General features: G+C 49.7%; 1 protein-coding gene across 3 annotated transcripts; it reads right to left on the bottom strand.

Moving 5' to 3' along the window:
* Positions 1 to 229: 229 nt before the first annotated feature.
* On the bottom strand, positions 230 to 8,388 carry NPPC (natriuretic peptide C). Of its 3 annotated transcripts, XR_004955940.1 has the most exons (4): positions 8,184 to 8,388; positions 7,435 to 7,742; positions 1,016 to 1,076; positions 230 to 548 (listed from the first exon to the last, which is right to left on the bottom strand). XR_004955940.1 is itself a non-coding variant. In XM_016134610.2 (3 exons), exons 1-2 carry the CDS (start codon positions 8,271 to 8,273, stop codon positions 7,455 to 7,457), a joined length of 378 nt encoding a protein of 125 aa, XP_015990096.1. In that variant the 5' UTR covers positions 8,274 to 8,388; the 3' UTR covers positions 693 to 1,076; positions 7,435 to 7,454. The 3 variants fall into 3 exon arrangements, 2 of the variants coding, with proteins under 2 accessions (XP_015990096.1, XP_015990097.1); XM_016134610.2 differs by lacking the exon at positions 230 to 548 and having other exon boundaries at positions 693 to 1,076; XM_016134611.2 differs by lacking the exons at positions 230 to 548; positions 1,016 to 1,076 and adding an exon at positions 6,613 to 6,750.
* Positions 8,389 to 25,175: the final 16,787 nt, after the last annotated feature.

Genomic DNA, 25,175 nt, shown 5'->3' with positions numbered 1-25,175 from the left:
CATGAAACCCGACGTTCTGTTCTCGAAAGAACTCATCCCTGCTGCCACCCCACTGCATTCACCGTGGCATAAAAACTACCCACCCTGTGCTTCTAGGAGCAGGCCTCCAATTCCGCAAGATACAGAGAAACCTCTAAATCTCCATGCCGCCCCCAAATGGAAGTTTTCATTTATTTCCCTCAATAACAGAGAGAAGGTGCAGTAGGATTAGAAGACCTTCAGTCAGCTACATTCAATTTTAATTTAATTCAGGACTTCTGACTTCTCAGCTGTCAGCTGCTCTGGGCCGAGCTTCTCGAGTTGGCCCAGCTGGTCAGAATCATTTGGGACAAAACTCACATGGCCAACCTCATCCCAGGGGACGGACTCAGGAGAGCAGGGGTTTCTGAGTTCTGAGGGGGCGGGGGGTGGAATCTGTGTTCTGTGTTTTTAACAAGATCCCCAGAGATTCTGATACAAAGAAATCCAGAATCGGGAACCCCGCCGTTAGATCTGTTTAGAGGCAAAAAGCCTGTCTTCGACATTCTCCTTCTTCCTCGGACTAATTCCTAAAAAATAAATGCAGTGAGTAAATAAAGACAGCTTTCGAGATGTTCAGGGAATGACTTTTTTTTTTTTTTTTTACATTTTTCAACTAGTTAAGACAAAAACATTACAATGATTGACTTCTTTCATTTAGTTACATAAATAAAATTTTTATAAATATCTCTTTATAAACAATATAAATAGCTTTACAACATAAATACATTTAGGCATGACATGAATTTACAAACAGCAATGGTTACAGCTGGTTTTGTCAGTCTCTTAAAAACTGTCGCTTGTCATCACGTCGGTGTAGGTGTGTTTCATGTATATAATATATATATAATATATAACTTTTTATTTTTCATTTTCAAAAAAAAAAAACAAACAATAAAAACCATACCCCCCCTCCCCAAATAATAATAAAACAGCTGGTGTTGTGTATTCCCAGTGGGGGGGGGGGCGCGGGAAAGAAATGTAAAAGCCACATTGCCTTGGGGGTGCTTCCAGGTGACCAGGGACGACCTCAGCAAAATGGAGCAAAGTTTCCAATCCTGAAACACAGAAGGGACACGGGATACTCATTTCTGGAATCTTAGCCGAGAAAGCCCAGCCTGCCTGATAGCTCTAGAACCTGCCTCCCCCTTCCCAAAGCAGCAGGACGCTGTGTCCCTCTACCCTGTAGGCTGTGATGAAGGCCTTCCCGGTGGAGGGCCAGGGCTCCCTTCTCCGCCCTCATCTCACCTCCTGACCTTGGCGCTTCCTGCCCCAGCACAGGTGGAACCAGAAGGTCCCCAGCCCCCTCCCCCGCTGCCCAGAGGCAGGCCTTGCCCTTGGCCCAGGGTGAGGGCAAGAGAATGAGAAACGCCCCTCTCCCTTTCTCCCCTCTCTCCCTTTCTCGCTACAACTCAAGCCCTCAGTCAGGTGCTTCCCTGAGCTCCACGGTCTGCGAGACGATGGAGGAAAAAGAAACAGCTGAGGAGTCGAGAATTCTGGGCTCAAATCCCAGCTCTGACATTTATTTCCTGAATGGCCCTGGAGAGCGTGTTGAGTATTGCTTTCCTCACACATAAAACGGGATAAGAGCCACCTCCCGGGGCATCAGCAGAGTGTCTGGGTCACAGCCACCACTCAGGGACTAACTAGCGCTCCCTTCTCCAGCTGGCTTGGCTTCGGATAGGGTCTCCTTCTGAAGCAGAGGAAATGGTGTCTCGCCAGCCCTGAGGGATGAGTGGTCACACTGGGTTTGCTGGGTTGGGTCATCGGAGTCATTTGATGAGGGCTGTGCCCAGTCTTTGCTAATGGGTGTGTGGGGGCCCGGGGGCCCGAGGAAGGCGTCCTCCTGAGATGATGTGATGTCCTCACATAGAACAGCAGAGGGACCCCGGGACTCAGTGGATTGGTGAACCGTCCCCCAACTCCCTTCTCTGGCTGTCTTGTGTTTAAACAGATGACAGGTGTCTGCGATGTCCCCGGGGCTTGTGCGCCTGTGCACAAGGTATTCATTCAGGCACTGGCCACACCCTGCCTCTGTCATTAGCATTGTATAAACAAGACTATAACCGGCAGAGACTCAGAGACAGTCATTATGGTGGCTGCTTAGAGCCAAGGTCAACTCCCCAGTGGAGAAATGGCCTTGACTTCGGGAGAGTTTTCATTGGTGTGAAAAATCTAAGCCATCTTCCTCTTCTGGGCCGGGTGAACGAGGTTTCCTGAAGGGCATCTCCACGAGGAGGCTGCAGGCCAGGAGAAGGAAGCTCTCTGCCTTCTCACGGGGTGGGATGGGGTGGGCGCTGGGTTGAGAAGGTTAAGGGTGTCGGAGGCAGGTGTTCGGCTAAAAGAGAACTGTCAGGAGGCTGACAGACTTCCCTGCTCACAAGGGTCCGGAAGTCTCAGTCATCTGGATTTCCCCTGCACGGTGCCCTCTCACCGCGCATCGGATCATCACCTGGTACCCACGGACAGACATCTAAGAGTAAGGAGTTTACGGAGACATGCTTGCCAGGGACTTCCCAGGCCCTCAGCTCATTTCCCGCTAACTCATAGACTAGCACTTGTTTAGATTCTAAAGTTTGAGCTCGGTGTGTAAATCACGAACGGAAAATTTGAGGCTCACGTCTCCATCTCTTTGTTGTTTAGTCTGGAGAGAAGACAGCAAAGCCATCACAATGGAAGCTACGAACATCTGGGCCCCAAGTGCCAGAATCACCTCTCCCTGTGCAGGCCACGAGTCAAGATCTCAGATAAACCAAGAGCCTGTGGACATGGGGAGGAGCCCGCAGCCCGGCCAAGCCTGGTGCAGGGAGAGGTGCTCCTCAGTTGGGTGGGACAGGCTTCTCTGGTCACTGACGAACATTTTTCAAAGCCTCTGTGGGGGCGCTGAGGACCCCGTCACCTTCGGTTAGCGTCTGGCCCTCAAGTCCCTTATGAGTTAACCTGAAGAGGAAATTATAGCTCAGGTGAAAAAGTGTTTTGTGCTGTGTGGACAAAAAAAAGCGCCACTGTCATAAAATCCAACTGGAAGAGACCTCCTGGGGTGATCTGACCACAAACTCCCAGCTGGGAAGGTCATGGTGGGCAGTCCTGTCTTTGGAACTGTTCTTAGAAAATCCTCGAGAGGGATAAGGGTAGAGGTAAGTCAAGGGAAGGAGAAGAAAAATGGGTGGCTACTTTTAATTCGTCTTTTTGAGTGGGTTGCTTCTGAGAGTCTGAACAAAATCTTTGCTGGTTAAATGAGGGTTACAACTCTCTTTAGCTCCGAAAGAGAAAGGCCACTTCCTTCTCCAACCCAAAGAGCCAAAGGGGCAACGATCGTTGTTGCAGATCTCGAATCCGGAGTGGTGGGGATGGGCTCCGTGAGGCGTCCAGTGTGGTGACGCAAGGGATCCGGAGAGGCCAGCAGGAGCCCTGGGGAGAGTGTGACGGGCAGCGCGCCCCGGAATGGGTTCACCCGGAAGAGGGGTCCATGCCCTGGAGTGTTGCGGTTCCGGGGGCATCTGGTAAGCTCTCGCTGGCCCTTGCTCGGATAGTCTTAGGTGACTGAGAATCTTTATGGGGTTGCCTGAGGAAAACTTCCTCAAGGGCGTGAAGCGGCCCTGTAAGGATGCTCACTACACTGGGCTCGTCCATAGCCACGCACATAAAGGCTGGTTTTCCCCAGGAAATTGTTCAGACTCTACGGACCTCAAAACTAGTGAGGGAAGAAATCACGCCTCTGTCACTGCCAAACCCCACGACAGCCGGCATCCCGTTAATGCTGAGGTGGCCGAGAGGATCCTTTGATACTTTTAAATTAATCTTTTGCATGCACAATAAAAAAAAAAAAGCTGGCTATAAAATTAGGCAGAATGAATGGAAAGCATATTTTAATTGGTCTCTCAAAGCTTCGAAAAGAGGATTTAGATAAATGGATCAACCCATGGAGTCCTTTAGGTGGCAATCCAATTCTCTGAGGTGTTAAAAAACAGCTGTCCTTTTAAATTTTTATTCATTTATTTTTTACAGCTGTCCTTATTTTAAAAGGGGTAAGGTCTTTTGGGACTTGACTTGTCAAGGACAGATACAAATTGTAAGTGTCTTCTTATCCTAACTGCCAAAACAAAATTTGGATCTGCTGTTCTTTTATAAACTAGAGAGCTTTTCTCACGGCTAAAAGGTCTCTTTTTGTATCTGTCCATGTGTGTCTATATATGCATGTTATACATGTGAGATAATTGTCTGCCTCTAGTTGGTATTGTTAAAAAATTAATTTAATTAATTAAAATTAATTGACTTGAAGGCAAGTGCTTATAAGAACTGGTTAGTCTAAAATTCTCAGAAATATAGAAACAAACCTAAATGCTTTTTGAGTTCATGTGATCTAAGATTTATCTTTAGTAAATAAATGTTTGTTGATTTGCTCCATGTTAAAAATTGACTTCAAAGTCTATGAAATATGTTCTAGAGGTTATAAAATGTCTTCATAAATTTGACTTGCTAGTTTTCATTCCAAATTGAAGTTTTAAGGATGAAAAATCTCAATATCTGTAATTAAAACTACTAGGAATAACTTTGAAGTATTTCAGAAGGGCCCCTGGACTATCTCAAAAGATTTGTTTTTATGTTACATTGCATGGGAGACATTGTAAAAGAAGTGATAAAAAAAAAAAACTTTTACAGTATATTGTATGGGTGAACGATGATTGTAAATTAAATAAATAGTCAGGGCTATGGGAAACTTAAGACAGATGCGTGGTTCTGCTGAACTTTCTGGCAAACCCCATATTTTGGTTTTGCATTCATTCCTTCATGTATCATAGTGCATTTAAGCTGGAGTTAGATTAGGCGAAGGAACTTGTGAGCTGACATTATTGAAAGGAGACATTTTACACTGTTGCCAAGGTTTGATACAGCCACTTCAAGTAAATGCCTAATTGGCAACCACCTCCTTTCACAGTGAGCTCCCAGGAAACAAAGACTGCCTTTTATTTTTTGGAGAGGACATAAAATAAAAGACACTCTCCAACCTTACTGGAAGGACCTTATCAGGCACCTAACTACGAATGGACATCCACCCTCATCTCTGACACGTGCCTCAAAGCCTCCTCTAGGATGAGAAATTGCTGACACCACAGGTAGCCATCCATCCCAAGATATCAACAAGGCCTGCATGCCTACGGATCGATATTAAATTCAGAATCCATTTTGTTTGATTGTCTTTACCTGTCTGCTAATAATAGTTATGCTTGTTCTTTGGATTTCCTATATAGTCCAACTGTTTATGGTTATTGAAGATGTAAAAGATAATGGTCAACAATCTTTCTATGGCTTATGTAAATGTTATACTAGATGCAAAATACAGAAAAATGAGATGGAAGGTAAAATTCAGATCAAGATAGTTTACGGAATAGAAATGATCCAGAGTATTTTTCCCAATGAAAGCCAAAAGACCCGACTGCCTTCCATTTACCTGCCCTTCCCTCTGTGGGAAAATTCAGCCTCAACTCACATCCCATGGCTATGGTATTTCTCCATTCCCAAAGGTCAACAAGAGGATGTTGATAGTGAAATTTCCTAGGGATGACTCCTCTTGGTGCTATGGAACCATGCTATCCAACCAACAGGTTGGTCATCGATGCATCCTTCAAACTAATTTATGACCAAAAGGGGGAACTGTAGATGAAGAGGGTCGATGGAAAGTCACCGCACAGGATGATATGATCGTAAATTCCTAAATGGGCAGGTCATGGTGAGTCGTCACGTCTCAGGCCTATAACTACCATCGTAGAAGGTTAGCTTTGCCTTAAGCAAGCCCTGTCCATCGTTTCTGTGCACCTAGGTTAACACACCTGTGAAATGCCTCTTTTTCAGACCCCTCAGAAGCATAACCACCCTCAAGAAAGTGCATAATATTCACTATCCTGTAATCCAATCTCTGTCTTGCTTCCTCCCACCTTCCTGTAATCTTCCTACGTTCTCTCTTTAATTGTAAAAGTGTGAAAGAAACTGCGAAACTGTCATTTTCTGGAGCAAGATTTGAGAGATCTTGCTTCCTGGCAATTTCATCAGTTTGGCTCAAATAAACTCATAAAAAATCTCTATAGGTTTGGATGTTTCTAACGTTGGCAGCTATATATATAAAAAAAAAGTCTTAGGCAATATGCTGGAGAATTTCAAAGGGAGTGTTCTTGTTACCCTCTGGGGGAACGCAGCGTGGACACTGAGAAGGTTTCTTGGGAGAGAAAGCAGCTTGGCCTGGAGTGGGACAGACAGGCTGTGGGACAGGGAGTGGCAGTAGCCAGGCTGCAGGAAAAGGCTGGGAACCAGTAGGAGTCAGATTCTAAAGCACCTGAATGTCTAGTTCAAAAGTTTGGGACGCGGCTTTTTCCTTGGGCACTGATGGACAGCAGGAATGGAATGGGGGGAAGGAGAAAAGGTGGGGACCTCATCAGCAGCAGTACACTGCCAGCTTGTGGCACCTGGCAGAGGCTGAAGGTAGCATGGGGTTTTCCAGCCCTGGTGTAGGAGACCATGCCAGAATCAGGGAGCCCATGCATGATGGGGGTGGGGAGGTTGTTGAGGAGTTCAACTTGGGACACACTGAGTTTGAAGTTGGTGCAAAAATAAGATTTATTTTAGTCTCTTTTTCCTTGCCCTGAAATAGTGCCGGCAAACACTGAGGTTCGATCCTGAAGTCACACGGGCTGCAGCAGCATCAGGACCCTGGACAGACCAGTTTGCCCACGGCCACTGTTTAGAGAAGGGACACGAATCAGAATGCTCTGAGGGGCAGAAGAGCTCTCTGGTGATGCCAGCAGAGGGCTGATCTCTCTACTGTGAGGGGACAGGTGTTTCTCCAAGTCCGTCCCACTTCAGGGACAACAGACCCAGGAAGTGTCCTGATCCCTGGGCTGCCTGCTGCCTGGCTCCATGGACGGTGGCTGGCAGATAAGCTTCCGCTGGGCTTACGTGCATGCCCTTCCTCCTCTGTTCCCACAGACCCACGATCTCCCCTCAATGCCCCCATTGGGCCAACTCGTGGCAGTGCTGTTGGTTCACTTATGGTCCAGGGGTGGACCGGACACCATCGAACTGTCTCTGCTTCTCCAGAGAAAGCCAGGTGGGTTCATCCTTCCTGAGCCATTTCTGACCTTGCCAAAGTTCCCTGACCACTTACTTCATCCCTTACTTTCTCCATCTGTGAAACGAGATAATGAACAGTTTTGGGGGGCACAAAACGAGCACACACACACTCGGTCTCGTGCCGGGATCGCCTGGCTCCCCTCCAAAGGCTGCTCGGGAGGCGGAACGGTCCCCGGGCTAGGGGCTCAGAGGAACCCGCCTGCGGGCGAGGGGGTGCAGGCTAGGTTCTGGCGGGTGCTGTGGGGAGCTAGGTGTGCGGCAGCGCCTGGCGCCAGGGTTGGTGGGACTTACCGCCGCCAGGGGTCGCCGCATCAACATCCCAGGCCGCTGGTGGAGCCGATCCGGTCCAGCTTGAGGCCGAAGCAGCCCTTGTTCGGGCCCTTCTTGTTGCCTTTGTTTTTGCGCGCGTTGGGGTTCTCTTGCAGATGGCGGGCCCACGCCACCCGAGCCTTAGTTTCTACTCGTAGGTCCCGGAAGAGTCGCGACTGGTCGCCCTTGGGGTGGGCGCCGCCGCCCCCGGGAGTCTTGTCGCGCTTCTTCTGACTGCCGCCCTCAGCCTGGGACACGGCCAGCTCTTCCCCCTGCGGAGTTCGCTGGACCTGTCGGAGGAAAAGAGCAGGCAGGTGAAGGGACGCACGGCGGCAGCGTGGGGCACTCCGCGGAGCCCCCGATGCTCCAGCCCGGCGCGCTCGCCAGCGCCGTTTGTCGCTTGCGAGCCGTGAGCGTGTCCCTACAGACGCAGGGCACTTCGGCCCCGCATCCACCTGCCGCGCGGTGTCCCCTGCCCTCCCCGCCTCTGCCTCTTTCCCGGCTGGCCACGGCGGGGCAAGGGCTGCGCATCAGTCGACCTTCTCTGGAGGCTGGGGACGCAGACCCCCGAACCCGGGCTCCGAGGGCTCCCCGGCTCTCACCCGCGCACAGCTCAGAAGGGAGGGCCGCCTTCCCGCCCTCTCTGCCCGTCTTGCGGGCCGCATCCCCCTAGACCCCCAGCCCTCTCACGCACTCCCTCACAGTCCCGACATCTCCGCGACAGCACCCACCTTCGGCGCCGCCGCGGGCTTGGACTCGGAGGGCCCGAGCGAGAGTAGCATGAGCAGCAGGACGCAGGCCAGCAGCTGGGAGAGGTGCATGGTGCCCGTGGGGTGGCGGGGCGCACACAGGCGGCAGCGCGGGCAGGCGGGTAGGAGGGTGCGGAGCAGGCTGGCCCGGCTGCGATGCGGACGCGGGTCCTAGAGCTGCGCAGCGTCGGCTGGGTGCGCTCTCAATCCGCGGCTCCGCTCGCGCCTTTATAGTCCAACCTGCGGCTGATGTCATCCTCCCGCCCACCCGGCCGCCCGGGCCAATGGCACGCGCGCCGATGGCCAGGAGCGGGCCGCGGGGGCTCCCCCTCTGTCCCCACTCGCATCCTGCCCTCCCCCGAGGGACCCCGCGGCTCGGGCGGGCTCTCTCCCGGCGGCACTCAGAGCTGCAAAGCGGCGCGCACGCGGGAAATCTATTGGCATCGAGCGCGCGCCCTGGCGCGCGGAGCGTCGACGTTCCGGGCGCCCTGCGCACACAGTGGGACCTCAACACACACTCTCTCCCTGGAAGGACTCGGTTTCCCTCTCTGCAGGTGCAAAGACAGGCTCAGAGGAATTAAGTCACTTGCCCAAAGTCACACAGCTAGAAAGTTGGCACAGCCCGAAATCCACTCAGATCTGCCTTGTTGCTAAACTCTGGCCGGGTCACCCTGGCCTGGCTCTGAGGCGCCACCTTTCACCTGCTCGCCGGGAGCTGGGATTGCACAGACCGAAGCCTTTGGGATGGGGAGGCGGAGAATGGGATCGGACGTCTGGGTGCAGAGAGCGCGGGGTTCGCCCGAGGCCGCAGGGGGGAGCGCAAGTCCACCAGAGAGTGCAAGCTCTTTGCCCTCGAGCATGTCTGAGAGCGAAGAGCCAACGAGGTGGGTGTCCATGCACGCGTGCGTAGCATCGTGTGCCCGCCACTGTGGTTCTAAGCGCGCGCTCAGCGGGGGTCGGCCATACACGATGTCCGCGTGTCTGAGCCGGCACTGGCTTCTGTCTGCACCCTCGGTGCGCGCTTGACCTTGTCTGCACCCGCGCGAGGATCCGCAGGGTGGCTGTGTCCGCTCCAACGTCCTGTGCACCTGCACAGACTGGAGAAGGAGCTTTACCCAGCCAGAGCCAGTCTGGCTTCGGTGGGCCGGAACAGGTGGTCGCCTTCGTTTTCGCCAGAGAGGTCTCGGTCGTAGCTGTTGGGCACGGCCACAGTATCCCTGCCACTCAGGACACCCTCTCCTTGGGCAGGGCGTCTCGATCCCTCGCGCTCTAAGGAGTCCCTTCGGGATGGGCGGAGAAGGCAGAGAACCCGGGAAGAGGGAGGAGTCTCCAGGTGGGCCTTGAAGAGCCCCCTCCTCTGCATACTGGACAAAGAACAATGTAACCAATCTGGAACTTCTTTATTTACACCAGCTTAAGAGGCCGGGCTGACTGACTCTAGAACCAGGCACTGGACATATTTCTAGGGGGCAACAGCCAGGGCGCAGTGGTTCAGGCCCTAAAACGACCCCACCGGATGCGGGCGCCAGAATGAGCGTTTTTCAGGGAGCGGAAGCTGCGCCTGAGGCGGGCGGGCGGCTGGGATCACGAGGGGCCGAGACAATCCTGTGCTACCGCGCGATGGCTCCGCAGCACAGCCCGGGGCCCAGAGCCGCAGGCACCGGCGCCACCTCTCCCTCTCCGCTCTTTATTTCGCAGCCTGGCACACTGGGTGCGTCAACCGACGGTGCCCTAAGCCCCTTTGTTTGGGAAATAACCTATACCTGAGGCTGGAGTTTGGGTAGGAGAATCTCCTGTTTTTGAGGAGGATCCAGACATGGACAGAGGGAATCCTTTGTGGATTCTGGCGAGTTGCTTCACCACCTCCACGGAGTCCCCCCGGATTGCCTCGCTGAATTAATAACGTCCATAGAGTGGAGCCACTCTTTCATTAGAGGAAAAAGGAAGAGGAGCAAGAAGGGGGAAGAGGGAAAGATCTCCAGGTGGGCAGTGAAAGTTCCCTCTCCTCTTTTGTCTACTGAATGTAAAGGAATGTAACCAGTCTGGCACTTCTCTGAGACTTGCTTTACACCAGGCTTCAGGAGCCAGACAGACTGACTTTAGAGCCAGGCACTGGGCTGGTTTCTGAGGTCAACAGCTCCAGCCTCTGAAACCCCTTATTAAGGTGACCGGGGATCTACGATCACCTCCTTCTGTTTGAATGTTTGTAGGCTGGTTCTTCCTGTCTTCTGCGTTTCTTGGATATACTTGGTGACAGCCAGGTAACTATTTAGTCTCCCTCTCTTTGAGCTTCGAGACTAAATTAGAGTGGAGTCAGGCTCCCCCGGGGCAGGCCATGCAGCGGCTCCAGCTGAGCTGGGGCCTGGGAGGAGATGTGGGTACACGTGTGAGCCCTGGCCTGGAGGCGCGCACGGGGAGGGAGGGGGTCAGCACACAGCCGTCCCTGCAGAAGGTTTCACCTGCCCCTTGGTTTTCTTGCATGAGAAGTGGCAGAGGAGACTTTCGGTCCCTCCTGGGCCTGGACTGGGCCCTCAGGTCCGTTCTTCCTACTAAACCTCATGAAGTCCACTTCTGCTCTGGCCCCAGGAGCCAGGCCTGGGAAAGCTGGACCCACTGAGCAGCTGAACATGAGTGGCTCGTGGCGGGCACTTCTTTGAGTGTTAGTGTGAAAACTTATGGCAAAAGAGACAAAAAAGGAGACTAGGCTCAGGAGCCTGGCGATTCTGTAGGGATTCCCGTCATTTGTTACTTTTCTATCCACTGATTCACCAAGGATCCACTGAGTATCCAGGGATACTAACAAAGTTCCATTCCGGCTGGGAAGAACCCCCCAGGAAAGCAGATACTAACTCTAGGCTGAAAAGGATGGTGGCAGGGAGGCAAGCAGGGTGGGCTTCCTGGAGAAGGGAAAGCCCAGGCTGAAGCAAGAAAGGAGACCTCGCAGTAGGAGAGAAGGGAAATCTAGATGGAAAACAGAGTGACTCCCTTTGGGCCAACAGGGAATGCGCTCAGGCTCAGAGGGGTGCAGGGAGAGTAAAGCCATCAAATGAGAGCTCGCCCTCCCTCTGGAACAGCGCCCTCTCCTGGCCCTGGGGCCAAACAGGAGGATTCTCAGGCGCACAGAGGAGGGAAGGATTGCTCAGCCGCCCATCTGTTTTCTCGGCAATTATTTCATCCCAGGGGCCCCCTCCCAGCTGCATAACTTCCCAGAGAGGACACTGAACAGGCGGTGAACAGATCTCATGGAGGCCGGGCAGGGAAATTGCAGCAGGACCCTGGCCAAGTCCCGTCACTGCGCAGGGCCTTCGGTTTCACCACCTATAATTGGGAAAAAGCTGTCTTTACCTCCTGGATGGGAGCAGAGTGAATCAGGGGGCCGGATGAGAGGCTTCTGACCCCTGGGTGAAGGCAGGACGAAGCAGCTGTGGCAGAAGAGGTGCAAATGCACACACTCCCAGACGGGGGAAATGGGGACCCTGGACCTCTGAGACTTTCTGAGACTGTTTGGCGGGGAGGACCCGGGGAGGACCCACGGAGGACACGGAGGCCATGGCCTGGCCAGGTCTCCTGGAGCTTGGTGCCTCCTCCAGGAGTCCTGCACCTATGGGACCTGACCTTAGGAGAGGAGCCGGAGGCCAAGGAGACATCATCCGCCCTTCCTGGGCCTAAAATTCCAGGAAAGCTTAACCTCATCATGCCATGAGGTCTTTGTCTGACCCCAGGACACCCCCACCTGACGAGCCAGCTGCTCTCCTTGTCCTTTCCCAGGGGCCCTGCCAGCACCTGCTCCAGATGGCCTCCAACCCTGCTGTCCTACGCAGGCCCATGACGTCAGAGTTTATCCCTCCTTTTTTTTTTTTTTTTTCCTTTTCAAATAAAAGACAGATAGCTTTAACAGACAGGCTCAGTTTCCTCGGGGGGAACAACTGCTCCCCACGTGGCTATCGACAGGCAGGTGAGGCAGGAGAGGCTGAGGCCTAAACCCTGAGAAAGTGAGCAGGGTGGTGAGTGAGGGGCCCCCCCAACCCCCCGCAGTATCCTGACCTCAGAGCGGAGCGTGCACCAGATGTTTGCAGAAGGAACGGCCTTGCTGCCAGGCCCTGTGCCTGCGGACCTGGCTTGCCTCGGCGGGGCTCTGGAGCTCTTCCAATCAGGGAGCCGCGCCCTGCGGCTGTGGGGGTCCCTGCAGTGAGCCCACCTTCTTGGCGTGTACCTGGAGGAGGGTGTCTATTGTCTAGTCTTGGAGACTGTGTTTCAGATTTAGTGGAGATCGCAGTCTTCAAGGACGGGGGCTTCTCCCTGTGGATAGAAAGGACCCCAATTGTTTTACAGGAGCCTCTTAACTTGGTGCCTTCACAGAAGGGATCAGGGGTGGGTGGGCCTGCCTGGGTCCAGGGCCACGAGTCAGCTCCAGGAGCCATGTCTCTGGGTTTTCCAGGCTGGAGACTCTATAGATTTCTGCCCCAAGAGTGTGTGATCACCAACTACTTTCTGGTGAGCAGTCATTTTCTAAAATGAGAACGACCAGAAAACACTAGCAAGAGAGAGAGAGACAACTAAACCAGATGCTAATGAAGATTAGTGGGAACATATTTTTTGCAATCTGGCCTCCACAGGGATTGGAAAACACTTTTAAGCCCAAAGCCAAAAAAAAAAAAAAAAAAAAAAGAGAGAGAGAGAGAGAGAGAAAAGAAAAAACCCCAAACCCATAAATTATTTGAAAACCACCTATGTGCCTGTGTAAATCCTTTCTGGGCCCAGGATGCAATATCACACAACAAACTCTTCCTCCCGGATTGCCCGGGAAGAGCTCTGCACCCCAGTGCAGGCGGGCCAGGAAGCAGGGTCTTACGCCTGCAAATCGTGGCCTGTTTTGCCTTGTGGAAAAAACAATTTAAGAGAGGAGGCTTCCGCTTAGAGTTCAGTAGGGGTCAGAACTTCTGATCGAGCGGCCGATTGGGGATCTTGGGCTCCATGGAGGTGAGGAGGAGGCGAGGCCATGGTTTTCTGTGAGGAGTGGACGCATGTTGGTGGGATTTTGCTGCCTGGCTTCCCAGCCTGCTGGAGAAGCTGAGATGGCCAATGCTTGCTTGCCGAGCCACTCCTGCCGACTGTGCCTTGGTGTGTGACCTGGACGCCCCCAGGCAGATGCACCAGCCTTTGGTTTGAAATTGGGGGCTATTGTCTCGGAGAAGCCAGGACCGTGTGGAATGCCCTGTGAGAGCAGGTCCTAGGGCACGGTGGCAGCGGCAATGGCCTCCACTGCCCTGTGTCGGGGTAGTCACGGACATAGCATTATCATAAATATTGGCGGCAAGGACAAGGCTGAGGGCCTCACCAGACCCTTTCTGCACCTCGATTGGTCCTGGGTGGGTTTTCTTCCAAGCCTTCTCGACCATCCCATGCCCTTTGAATAAATTCCTTTTCTATTTCACTCAGCCAGAGTGAAGCACCTTACACGTGAGCACCCAGAGTGATCGCCAGCGTGACCCCTAGCCTCAGTGCCAGGTCACTGCTTGACCTCTCCAACGTTTCATTTCTGAATAACTGGTCCGCTAGAGCTCCTGCTGTCGGGGTGGGGATGTCAGACCTTTTTCTGCACCTTCAGTGATGGCTTTACATGGGGACGACATGTAAAGACACACAACTGGGAGGGACCTTGGTGGCTCCTCTATGGGAATAGCAAAGCAAGTCATCAGGAGAACGTTTGAAGATTGGATCCGGGCTGACCGCGCTGGCTGTGCTGTCTTGAAAAATCATGTTTTAAATCATTTTTTGAGATGGTTTAAAATATTACGTTGATGCTATAGAATTAGATAGTCCCTGACCCTTGCTCGCAGCTTGGCGAGGGAGAGTTAACTTCGGTAAAATGAATGTAGCATATGCTCATACATATTACCAAACTGAGCAAATATTCCTAACTTCAGCACCTTCTTACCCCATTAGAGCCAAATGTGATTCTCAAGCAGAATCGGCTTCAGGGAGCGAAGAGAAACACAGCGTGGTGAGTGATGTGCGATGAGACAATCCAGGAAGCCTGGTGGTGGCTGAGCGGGGGCGGGGGCGGGGGCTGGGAGCCTGCAGGCTGAGCCGCGGGAGAGGGTGCCCCGCCTCCGGGAACAGTGGCCAGATTGTGGAGCCTGACGGCGGGGTGCTGACCTTTCCTTTTGCCCTGAGGGATCGCGGACTCAGAGGGATGGAGCATTTTACTCTGGACATCCTGGCTCCACACCTCCGGGCGTTCGACCCCACCTGGACTGTGGGCATGGCGTTCTCTCTTTGTCCCCTTGAATTTTCATCCAGCGAAGACTGCAGATGACTGCGGGGCCGCCGACAGGACGTCAGACCCCGGGGGTGGCGGGGTGGGCACATGCCTGGGTCTGCTCACTGAGACCCTCCTGGGAGGCGAGCCTCATGGAAAAGGATGTGTGACATAGGGACAGCCTTCGAGCCCTGCCGACCCAGGAGACCCTCCGGGACAGGCTGGTTTCCGGCAGGAGGGCCTGGCCAGGACCCGAAGTGGCATGGGATGGCCTGGGTGCCTTTCGCTGTGATGACTCCTCTGAACACCGAGGCTCTTCCTGTCCTGGCCCTGTTGATTCAGCACAGACAGTGGGTGTGGGTGTGGGGCAGCTTTGGAGTCCCACAGCCTCCCGAGCATGTCACTGTCACAGTCCTAATACCACGGGGGCCCCCTTCGCTCCCTCTGTCAGCTTCTCGGGGTACTCCTGTGTCTACCTCAGTAGTCCCAGCTCCTTGCGCACTGCCTGTCACGCAGTAGGTGCTTAATAAACGCCAAGACTGAAGGCTAGCACCACACTAGGCCTCAGGGGGGCAGCAGGGTCAAAGGTAGCCTCTGCCCTCACAGAAGGAAGGGGCTGGCTGAGCGACCAGACGCCCCATTTTGCAGATGGGGTCGTAGAGGTCCTGCCTGGCTACCCGATCTGCCCTCAGCCACACACTGGACCCAGCAGGCTGCTCCGGCCCAACGGGCGAACTGGCTGAACTCCAGTGAGTCACGGGGATAGGGGTGGGGGGCAGCGCCCCGGCTTCGTGCGCAAACATCTGCTGAGAGGAACAGCTGTCTCCACCCCGCGCTGAGCGGGCTCCCGTGGGAATGCGGTCTGTGGCTTGGCAGAGAAACGCTCACAGCTCCTCCACCGTCCGTGGCCGTTTTCAGGGTGGGGGCTCTCGGAGTTCTGGGGCCTTTGTCATAGCTGTCAGCGGCCATTTCTCTGGTCCTGCACTGTCTCTTCTTCCAATTCTTTCCTACTTTAATTTCTGAGGGTTCTGGAAAGGACGGGGTCAGATCGGCTGACAACGTTGTGGTCATAAGGTTTGGGAGACAGAGAGCCCTAAGGTCAGGAGGCTGGCACTTTTTGGGGGCCAGCGTGAGTTAGGTGGCCTGGGGCCGGAGCTGGCTGGGGCAGGGCTCTGAGAGGGCGAGGGGCATTGTTCTCAGGGGCAGAGCAAGGCGGTAGGGGCTGAGGCAGCAGGTGGGGCGGGCGGTCTCCCTTGACACCACCTGGAGTCCCAGCAGAGGGGCCTGTCCTGCAGTGAGTCCCTCCTGCGTGAGATGGAAGCTCGGACCGCCAGAGAAACCCTCCCTCGCGCCAGCTTTGCGGGGGAGGCGGGGACAGAAGGCTGCCAGGGAAGAGGGACCAGCACCCAGCAGGGCAGAGCCTCCTTTCCTGCCTTGGGATAGGGGTCCTCACAGCTTCCTGGGGTCTCCTCCGGCAGACACCCACCTGGGAGGTGGCTGCTGGGTTAGGGTTGCTGCTGAGTGTGGGACTGTGGCTCAGATGTGGCCGGGGCCCAGAGCCCAGGCAGATTCTCAGCCACTCACAATGGCTGAGCGGTCTCCAGATCAAACCATGGCCATGACAGTGGGGGCGGGGGCAGGGCGAGGGGCATCCTGGCCAACTCCCCGAGACTTCGGCTGAGCTCACACAATTCTCTGTTCTATGTGGAACCACAGAGTGGGAGCCTGGGCAGCTCTGTGTCTCGGGGCGCGGGGGCAGGGGCAGGAGGCAGGAGAGGAGCTGTCCCCCCCGCAGGGAGCTGACCTAGGAGAGTTTGCCCAGAAGCGATGAGCTCATGGGCACCGGCGCAGAGCTGGGTGGTGACAGGAAAGGAATGGCAAGTGTTCGCCGAGGACCTGGAAGCGTGAGACTTTCACATGAGCTCATGCGATAAGATGCTCCGGGGGCCCGGCCCGGCCCGGAGCCCTCCGCCAGCTGCGCTCTGCGTCCTGCTGCCGGCCCTGCCCGCCTCTGCCCCCCACACACTTGCTGTCACTTACTCGGAAACTAGGGAGTTGAGCCCTAGGAATTCCAGCCTCCAGACGACCTGGGCAACGTTGAACTTTTTTGGATGGAGCAATGAAGCGTTTTTTAAAAATTGACCTTTTTTTCCTTCTTTTGTATAGAATATTTACCTAATGTTACAGCTGAACGCCCCCCCCCCCCGCCCAAGAAATGTCAAACTTACAGCAAAAATACATAACACAGCCTGCCTGTTGCTCTCCTGGGTTTTTCAGACCCTTTCAGCGCAATTCATGCATAGTTGGAGTCTAAGTGCAGACGATATCTTGTGATCGACTTTTTCATGCAACGTTATTTCGTATAGCCTTTTCCATGGATCTATGCAGTGTGCAATACCACAGGTCTCGGGCAGGATCTGGGCTGTTTTCAGTGTCGTGTGTCTACAAATTACACAGGTGAAAACATCTCTGTATATACAGTTTTTCTCTTTTCTTTCTCTCGCCCTCCATTCTTTCCTTCTTCCTTCCCTCTCGCCCTCCCTCTCTTCCTCCCGTCCATCTCGCCCTTCCTCTCTTTCTTCAATCAGAGGACCTGCTGGTTGAAAGGTCTGTTGGTGTGTACACTGTGCTCTGGACCGATGACCATCTCAGGGTGTGTATTTAGTGGGTTCCTTTCCAGGAACTCAGCAAATGCTGCATCTATATTTGTACTTGCTGGACACTCTCAGAGTTGCCTTAAGCATAGAAAGTCCTCTAATTTCTCAAGACTTTCTTAAACATCTTTATCAGTTTGCTAAATATTTCGATGTTATTGTTTGTCATATTTACCACGAAGTGTTCTTTTGCACCATGGTTTTCTTTCTGTTTATATACGGATGTTTGCACATTTTAAAAGTGTATTATATTCTCATAGCCTCCTGCACTGTCCTTTAATTTCATGCTTGGACAGTTGTTTGACTCAGATCTTTCTCCCCAGGTCCATTTGTTCCTGGAGGCCTCCCCGCTGCGTCCCCAGCACCCACCCTGAGGATGTTCCCGACAAAGGATAAAAGGATAGACCATAAAGTGGGTTCGACTCTTACGAATTGGGTATTTTTCCTACATCGGAGATAGGGAACCGAGCTCAGAGATGTTACGTATTTGAGTAAGCGCCTGGGGTGGGGCCGAAACTCAGAGGCCTGTCTGCCCCGATGCCTGCCCCTCGTCACGTCGCCAGTGTCTTGCAGACTGGGTGAGCATACGCGGTCGCATTTTTCTCTTGTGGGTTTTTTATTATCGTGGATATCTGTGTGTATTCAACTTTAGCCTGTCTGGAATGTTATGTGGTGAATGGAGTATGAGTAAGGATTTGCTATTCACATGTCGTTGGTATCCATTTCCCATCTGAACATCACGATAAGTTTTCTTTCATCATTTTACTTTCCCTTGATTTGTTATATATTAAACTCAAATAAATGTGTTCACATCTGCTCGACCACAAGATTTTGACATCTGCCACGGATGTTCTACAGGCTGGTAGGTAAGTATTTTCCTGGTTTTGCCCTAAAAAAAAAATTCTAAACAATTGCTTTTCCATATAATAAATGTTTTTATTACTTTGTAAACTTTTATAAAATTAATTTTATTTTCTTATGGAGTTTTAATTTTAGTGTACTGTGGTCAGAGAATAGAATTTATAATATTTCTAGGATTTGAACTATATTGAGATACCTGAATACATGTTATTTTTATAAGTATTTCATGGGCACTTAAAAATAGCGCTATTCCTCATAGTTTTACACAACCGTATATTGGTTTATGTCATCATTTTTCATGGCATTCTAATGCATGGAGGTCTCATAATTTAGTCACTTCCTTACTGATAGATTTTTTAGGTTGTCTCCACATTTTTACTATTATAAATGTAACGACATGACCACAGATGAGCTTAGATCTTGCAGTATATTGTGATTATCTTACGTGGGGCCGACCCTAGCCAGGTCGGTGTGGGAGGAGCTGCTTTTGCAGTGACTGGTCATTTCTACTGTCAGTTAACGACCTGGTGTAGGAAATGAATGGGGAGGGTGGTGGAAGAACATCCTTTTTTTGGAGCTGATGGTTGGGTCAGTTGGGCCCTGGCTTTGCGGTAGGGAGAGGCCTGGGGTAGTTCCTGATGGGAGGTGGGGTGGAGGGGGAGTGGTGGGGGTGAGGAGGGGCGTGGCCAAATGAAACCAGGTGCCTCCCAGTGAGTGACCCTGGGCTGGGGCTAGCCCTGCATTGGTTGTCAGGGTGCTGTCTGTGTCGTGCTTGCTGTCTGGTCTCTGGCACCTTTGGAGAGATCGGCCTTCGCTCGACTGTGAGAAGGAAGAACCCGTCCCATGTTCTGGATGGAATAGCCAAGGAAGACCATGTCCCTTCCCTCAAGGCCAGATCACAGGCAATAGGAGCATTACTTGGTCAATAGGTATCCATTCATTCATAAAGGCTTGTGATACATGTTGACAAACTTCTCTTCCGAAGAGTTTATACATACTTACACTCTTCCCACCGGCTGTGTGAAAATTCATTTTCCTGGAACCCTCACCAACATTTAGTAGGTGAGAAAAGACATCCAATGGGTTTTGTCGTGGTGGTGCTGTGTGTGTGTGATTTTTTCTCCCCATTTTTTCCCTCTCTTTTCTTCTTTCTTTAATCTTCCCTAGGTTACTGGTGAGATTGAACATCCTCTCATGAGGCCACTGGCCATTTGCAAATCTCGATCAGTTACTGCTTCGTATCTATCGCTAATATTTCTACCATAATATTCTTACTCTTAATTCATTTATAAGAGTTATTCATCTGTTGGGAACATTATTCCCTCGCTTCTAACATGTCAAAACGCTGTTTCTCGGTTTTTGTTTTGACTTTTAAATACATGTATTACACACCATTTGGAAGTTTTGAATTTTTATATAATCAAATCCATCATGTTTTTAAATGATTTCATGCTTTGGTGTCATTTTTAGAAAGGTCTACCCCCTTATATCCCAAGATTAAATAACACATTTTTTTTTTCTGGCACTTTTATGGAGATTTGTTTGTGTTCGAATATGTGTACATTTTTATTTCTGATCCAGAGATGTGAGGATTAGAAGTCAAAATGTACACATTTACTTCTAAGGTGTGAGGTAGGGATCCAAGTTCATTTTTTTTTTAACATGGAAAAATTTAAAGCAGGTGTTACCCGTCACCTACCACAATCATTAAAAAAAAATCCAAATAAAGTGTAAAACATCTAACTTTAGACAATGTTATTTCTTGAAACTTGCAGGCTAATAGCATTTACAAAACACATTATCAGACTCAGTAATTAAATATTTTAGTTTCTTTATCAGGTTGTTTAGCTACAAGCCTGCCATCAGTTAAGAAAGTTCTGTCCAGAAAGGATTCTTTTTAAAAATTATTGATGTTTAGCCATCTTTTCGTGGCAGTAGCTAGATAACAGCCCCAGCTATTTACTGTGTCCATACCAGCTTATAGCAGTAAATCCACATCACAGGGAGGTGTTTAATTTTCTAGCACAGTGTTCTGTGGGGTGCAGTTGGGGAGCATAGGTATCGGGCTTATTCAAAAGTGATATCAAGCCCTTAAAATACAACTTAATGAGAAGGGAGGGCAGAATCCAACTGTTTTACTCCACTTGAGATTATATCTGATTATTGTCTCCCTTTGTAACCAAAACAGCCTGGACCAGGGACTTGGAGGGTCAAGGCATCAACCCCAGATCTGTGTCAGGAGCTAGGCTTCCCCCCTGAGCACAGGGGGCTCAGATCCTCACTGATTCTGCTCCTGGAGCCCAAAGCCTAGGACAGAGCTTTAATAAAGGTGATAAATGGTCTTGTGCACTTGAAATCTCTTCAGAGAGGGATGAAGAACATGAGAGGGCTCTGGGTGGCCCTAACTGCTCAGAGAGGGGCAAATTTGGGTCACAGCATGGATCTACTCTGCAACATGAACATGCAAGAAATGTTACTATTTTCTATTTTTCTAAATCAGATTAAATATGGCTCAGCCTCATCTTCTTGATAGGATGGTAATCTCACCAGCTCTACCCCAAAGGCAGTTCGCAGCAAGCACAGCTTTGCCAGGGGTGAAAACGGAGATGTGTGTTTGTGGGAGGAGGAGGCGAGCAGGGACCAGAGGAAAATGTCATCAAGGATGGCAGGAAGCAGGAATGCCTAACATCAGAAAGGCAAGGATGCTCACTCCAGGATAGAAATAGGAGGGCAGTCAGCGTTCCATCAAAGCACCATCTCACCTCCAGGTTTGTCCTATATACCAGCGGTCCTCAACCTTTTTGGCACCAGGCACTGGTGCTCCTATGAGAATCTAATGCCTGATGATCTGAAGCAGAGCTGAGGCGGTGGTGATGCTAGTGCTGGGGAGCAGCTGCAAATACAGACGAAGCTTCACTTGCTGGCCCGACATTCACTTCCTGCTGTGTGGCCCAGTTCCCAACAGGCCACAGACTGGGTACCAGTCTGCGGCCTGGGGTTTGGGGACCCTGGCTGTACATCATCTTTTAGCACCATCAGGTTATGCTTAAAATATTTCGCAAAGAATTATTGATTACGATTAGTCTATCTGCATTTGGAAAAGTGTCCCAGAGGCAAGAAATTTTTTTATTCTTCAGCGACTCTGACACAGATTATAGAAATACTTTCGTACTTTTCATTTCAGGACATTCGACTTTTAAAAATGTATCGATTGATCTTTCTATAATTTATTCAGGCTTAAAGTGAAGAATACAACTATTTTTTTCCTCAGTGGGTAGTAAGTTGTCCCAACATCATTGATGGAGTTTTGTAGAACATTTATTGAGTTTTTCTCCCAACAATTTAAACTTTCGCTCTCCTTATGCTGAATTCTCATTATACTTATGTGAAGATTCGGACTCTGTTTTATTGTTCTGCCTGCTCAGTCCTAACCATACTGTTTTACTCTCTGTAGTTTTAAAATATATTTTAACATCTAGTTGGGCATATCATTCCTGAGATACTCCTTTTTTTTCAGGATTTTCTTTATTCTTTTTCCATATTTATTTTCCAGAAGAATTTTATTATTTATTTATTTGTTTATTTAGATCATGGTGACATTGGTTAACTAAATCCAGTAAGTTTCAGGTGTACAATTTAGCAGTTAGGCGTATACATATACATACATATATACATATACATACATATATATATATATAGCATATTGCATTATGTGTTCACCACCCATAGTTAGATTTCTTTCTGTCACCACATTTTTGACCCCTTTTATGCTATCTGCTCAGAAGAATAATTGATCTAAGTTCCCCAAATATCCTGCTATGATTTTATTAAATTTACATATAAACTTAAGACAGTCTGATACCTTTTCAATATTGAGTTTTCCTATCCAAGGACAAGGTGTGCCTTTCCATTTTCCATAGCTTTAAAGTTTCCTCACATAGGTCTTACACATTTTTATTAAGCTATTCCTAGCTTTTTATAGGTTTTGTGGTTATAATAAATGGGATATAAAAATGCTATATTTTACTGAGGATTTTTAAAAATTATGTATTACTTCTGGTTATTATTGACATAAATAAAACTATTAATGGTTATATATTAATTTTAAATTTGGAGTAATGACTAGATAGTCTTATTGTATTAATAGTTGTTAATTCTACTGTCTTGGCTTTTTAGTTTTTTTTTCTTTTTAGCATACAGTCAAATCATGGCAAATAATTATATAGTCTCTTATTTTCCAAGTCTTATTCTTATTATTGGGTTTAATGAAATGACCATTTAAAGCAGCGGTCCCTAACCATTTTTTTTGGCACCAGGGACCAGTGCTCCTATGAGAATCTAATGCCTGATGACCTGAGGTGGAGCCGAGGTGGTGATGCTCGCGCTGGGGAGCTCTGTTCCCGTGCCTGCCGCTCACCTCCTGCTCTGCCGCCTGGCTCCTAGCAGGCCATGGACTGGTATCAGTCCACAGCCCAGGGTTTGGGGACCCTTGATTTAAGGGAAATATGAAAATAGTCCTATACAAAAACATTTTTAAAAAATAAAAATCAAATACCTTCCTATATGATGGCAATAACCCATCAGCAAATACATCTGAAAAGCTCATTAACAATAGTCATATAAAAAAATTAAACATAATTTAATGTTACGGGACATACAAGAACACTTGACAAAATAAAGAACTGCATCACGTGTCTCTATGGAGAGATATACTATTATAAAATGCTAATTCTCCCCCCAAATACTGCATAAATATAACACGATCCCAAACAAGATCTCAATGGCTTTGCGACTCCTGAAAAACTGAGTTAAAATTTTCTCAGGAATGCTAAATTCATGAAAAATGGTCAAGATGGTTTTTTTTTTTTTTTTGAAGAAAAGAGTCTTAAGGAATATACATTTTCTTAGCTATAAAAATGTGTTATAAATACTAATTAAGGATCCGTTATAGGCAGAGGGCTCGATAGGCCCTAACAGGACGTTCAGAGATAGACCAAGCTTTTTGAGGCAGGTCTCAGCCATCTGGATCAGACACAGAGATTTAAAATACTAATGGCGCATTGTTAAAAATTTCCACATGTGAACCAGGTAAGACATTGAGGAGATATCTGTTAACCAGTGGATGCCTCCTGCTGCTGCAGGGGACATTTCTTGCTTGCCCTGCCAGTCTTACTGGTCACAGTGCCAGGCTATGAAGACGGACCCTTTGGGGGGTTCCTCACAGCCAGTTGCAAGAGAAAAACCTTAGACCCCGGGAGGCCATTCTCGGGACGTCTTGGGTGCACAAGGCCATGAAGTTTGCAGTTGAGATTCCACAAAGGCCCCAGTTCTTGATGGAGCTGCTCCTCAAGATCCACTTAGTTCGGTTCCTATGACCTGAACAAAACACATCTATACAGGGTCTAGAGAGAAGGGAGGTGGGATGGTCCCCCCCACCCCGTCCAGCTTGCCTGCACCTTCAGACTTTGGGCTGACAGAGGAAGCCAGCTGGACACGTGGGGGTGGAGGGGAATCTCTCAGCTTCCTCCTGAGGATGAGTAGTTTGGGGACAGCCTTGTCATCTCAGAGGCGGCAGCGCCCTGATGGCAGGAAGAACTAAAAGGAGGAATGGAGAGAGAGACTGGCTTCCAAGCTACTACTCCCCCAAAAGCTCCAGTATCCCTGCCTTGGCCTCCTCCAAGAACCGCCCCCTGCCCCCACCCTGGAAGGTGCCCCTTCCTCTAGTTTCCTTAGCGGGCCCGGTAGCACAATAAGAACATTTTGCTATAAAACACAAACGCCTCTTTGGAATAGGTATTTTTAGACTGAAAACTTGCTCTTCTCTGCAGACAGAAGGCACAGCTGGTGGGGAAGATGTTGGCCAATGTTTTCAGAGTTCAGTGACTGTTTTTCCTTCAGGAAGAGCAAAAACGATGACACCTGAATCAGGTGAATGAGTTCATTGTTTATCTTAACATTTTTTTCCCCATGGCTGAACGCTTGCCATCCATAATGCTGAGACAAAACCATACATGGTTTTACTGCGTCTGACAAGATAATTCTGGTGAATGTGAAGTTTGAGGATTTGGTTAAAAATTCTCACGGTTAGTATGAGGCTGTTGAAAGCCCCGGCTTCCACCTCCTGGCTGTCTGCAGGGCCCAGCCCTGCGGATGGGCCTCCCTGCAGGGGGACGAGAGGACGTGAAGGATTCTAGCACAGCAGCAGGAGAAACAGCTCAATCAAAGGGGGAAAAACGAGAAGGGGGAACCGAGATGCTACCAGTAGTAGCCTGCAAGAGGGGCTCTTGAGCAGAGCTCTTGAGGACAGGTGACAGTAGCTTCTTGCAGTGGTATCTTTAGGACTCAGGCCATTGCCAGGTACCTTATCCCCATTTCACACACAAGCAAACTGAGGCTTGACCACGTGGTTTGCCCAAGGCCATGGGCTGTCGGTGGGAGAGGTGGGATCCGAACCTCTGAACTCTCGTACCTGCCTGCCTTCACACAGAGCAGGCACCATGAAAATGTCGATGGGATGGATGAATGAATGGATGATGGGTACTGGGAAGGATGAAAGTGTTAGCAGAGAGGGGAACTGGGTGCTGCTGGACAGAGATCGGGGGAAATCTTTTCACTAGCTCTTTTGAATTTTGCACGAAATGAGTATATTACTTCTAAAAAGAAATATATAAAATAACGAGAACTAATGTCCCCCAAGCAGAATAAAAGGCCACTTTTGAAGGACTGGAAATCAGCTTAGCTACTGTTTTCATTTTTTTTTTTTCCAAAATAAATATTCTAAGCCCAGCATGATGTCTTGGCTGCTGTTCTATTCTTGTACATTAAAAAGAAATGAGGCAAAATGAACAGGAAATTGTTTACAGCAAGAATGATAGAAAATAGTTAAAATTACACTTTAACAAGAGGCTTCACAAATTAGTCGAATTGAGGGCTTTAATAGAGGATTCTTTAAAGTCATGAAAAAAACAATATGCTCAGAAGAAAACACATTTATAGCATCCAAGAGAAGTCAAAATATCTCCAATAATCACACAAATTTAAATAAAACATAAATGAAATGCTATTTTCAATCACTAAAATAGTTTTTAAAAAGTATAATACTCAATTTTGACAAAGTTATAGTGAAATTGGTGTACATCGTTTTTGGGGAGTATTAAATTGGTGCAATGTACATTTGAAATATGGATCGGATGTATA

Source organism: Rousettus aegyptiacus, unplaced genomic scaffold, assembly GCF_014176215.1.
Source record: "Rousettus aegyptiacus isolate mRouAeg1 unplaced genomic scaffold, mRouAeg1.p scaffold_m13_p_2, whole genome shotgun sequence".
Lineage (NCBI taxonomy): Eukaryota > Metazoa > Chordata > Mammalia > Chiroptera > Pteropodidae > Rousettus > Rousettus aegyptiacus.
Note: the sequence above shows the minus strand (reverse complement) of the source record. Positions and strands in the feature narration are given on the sequence as shown.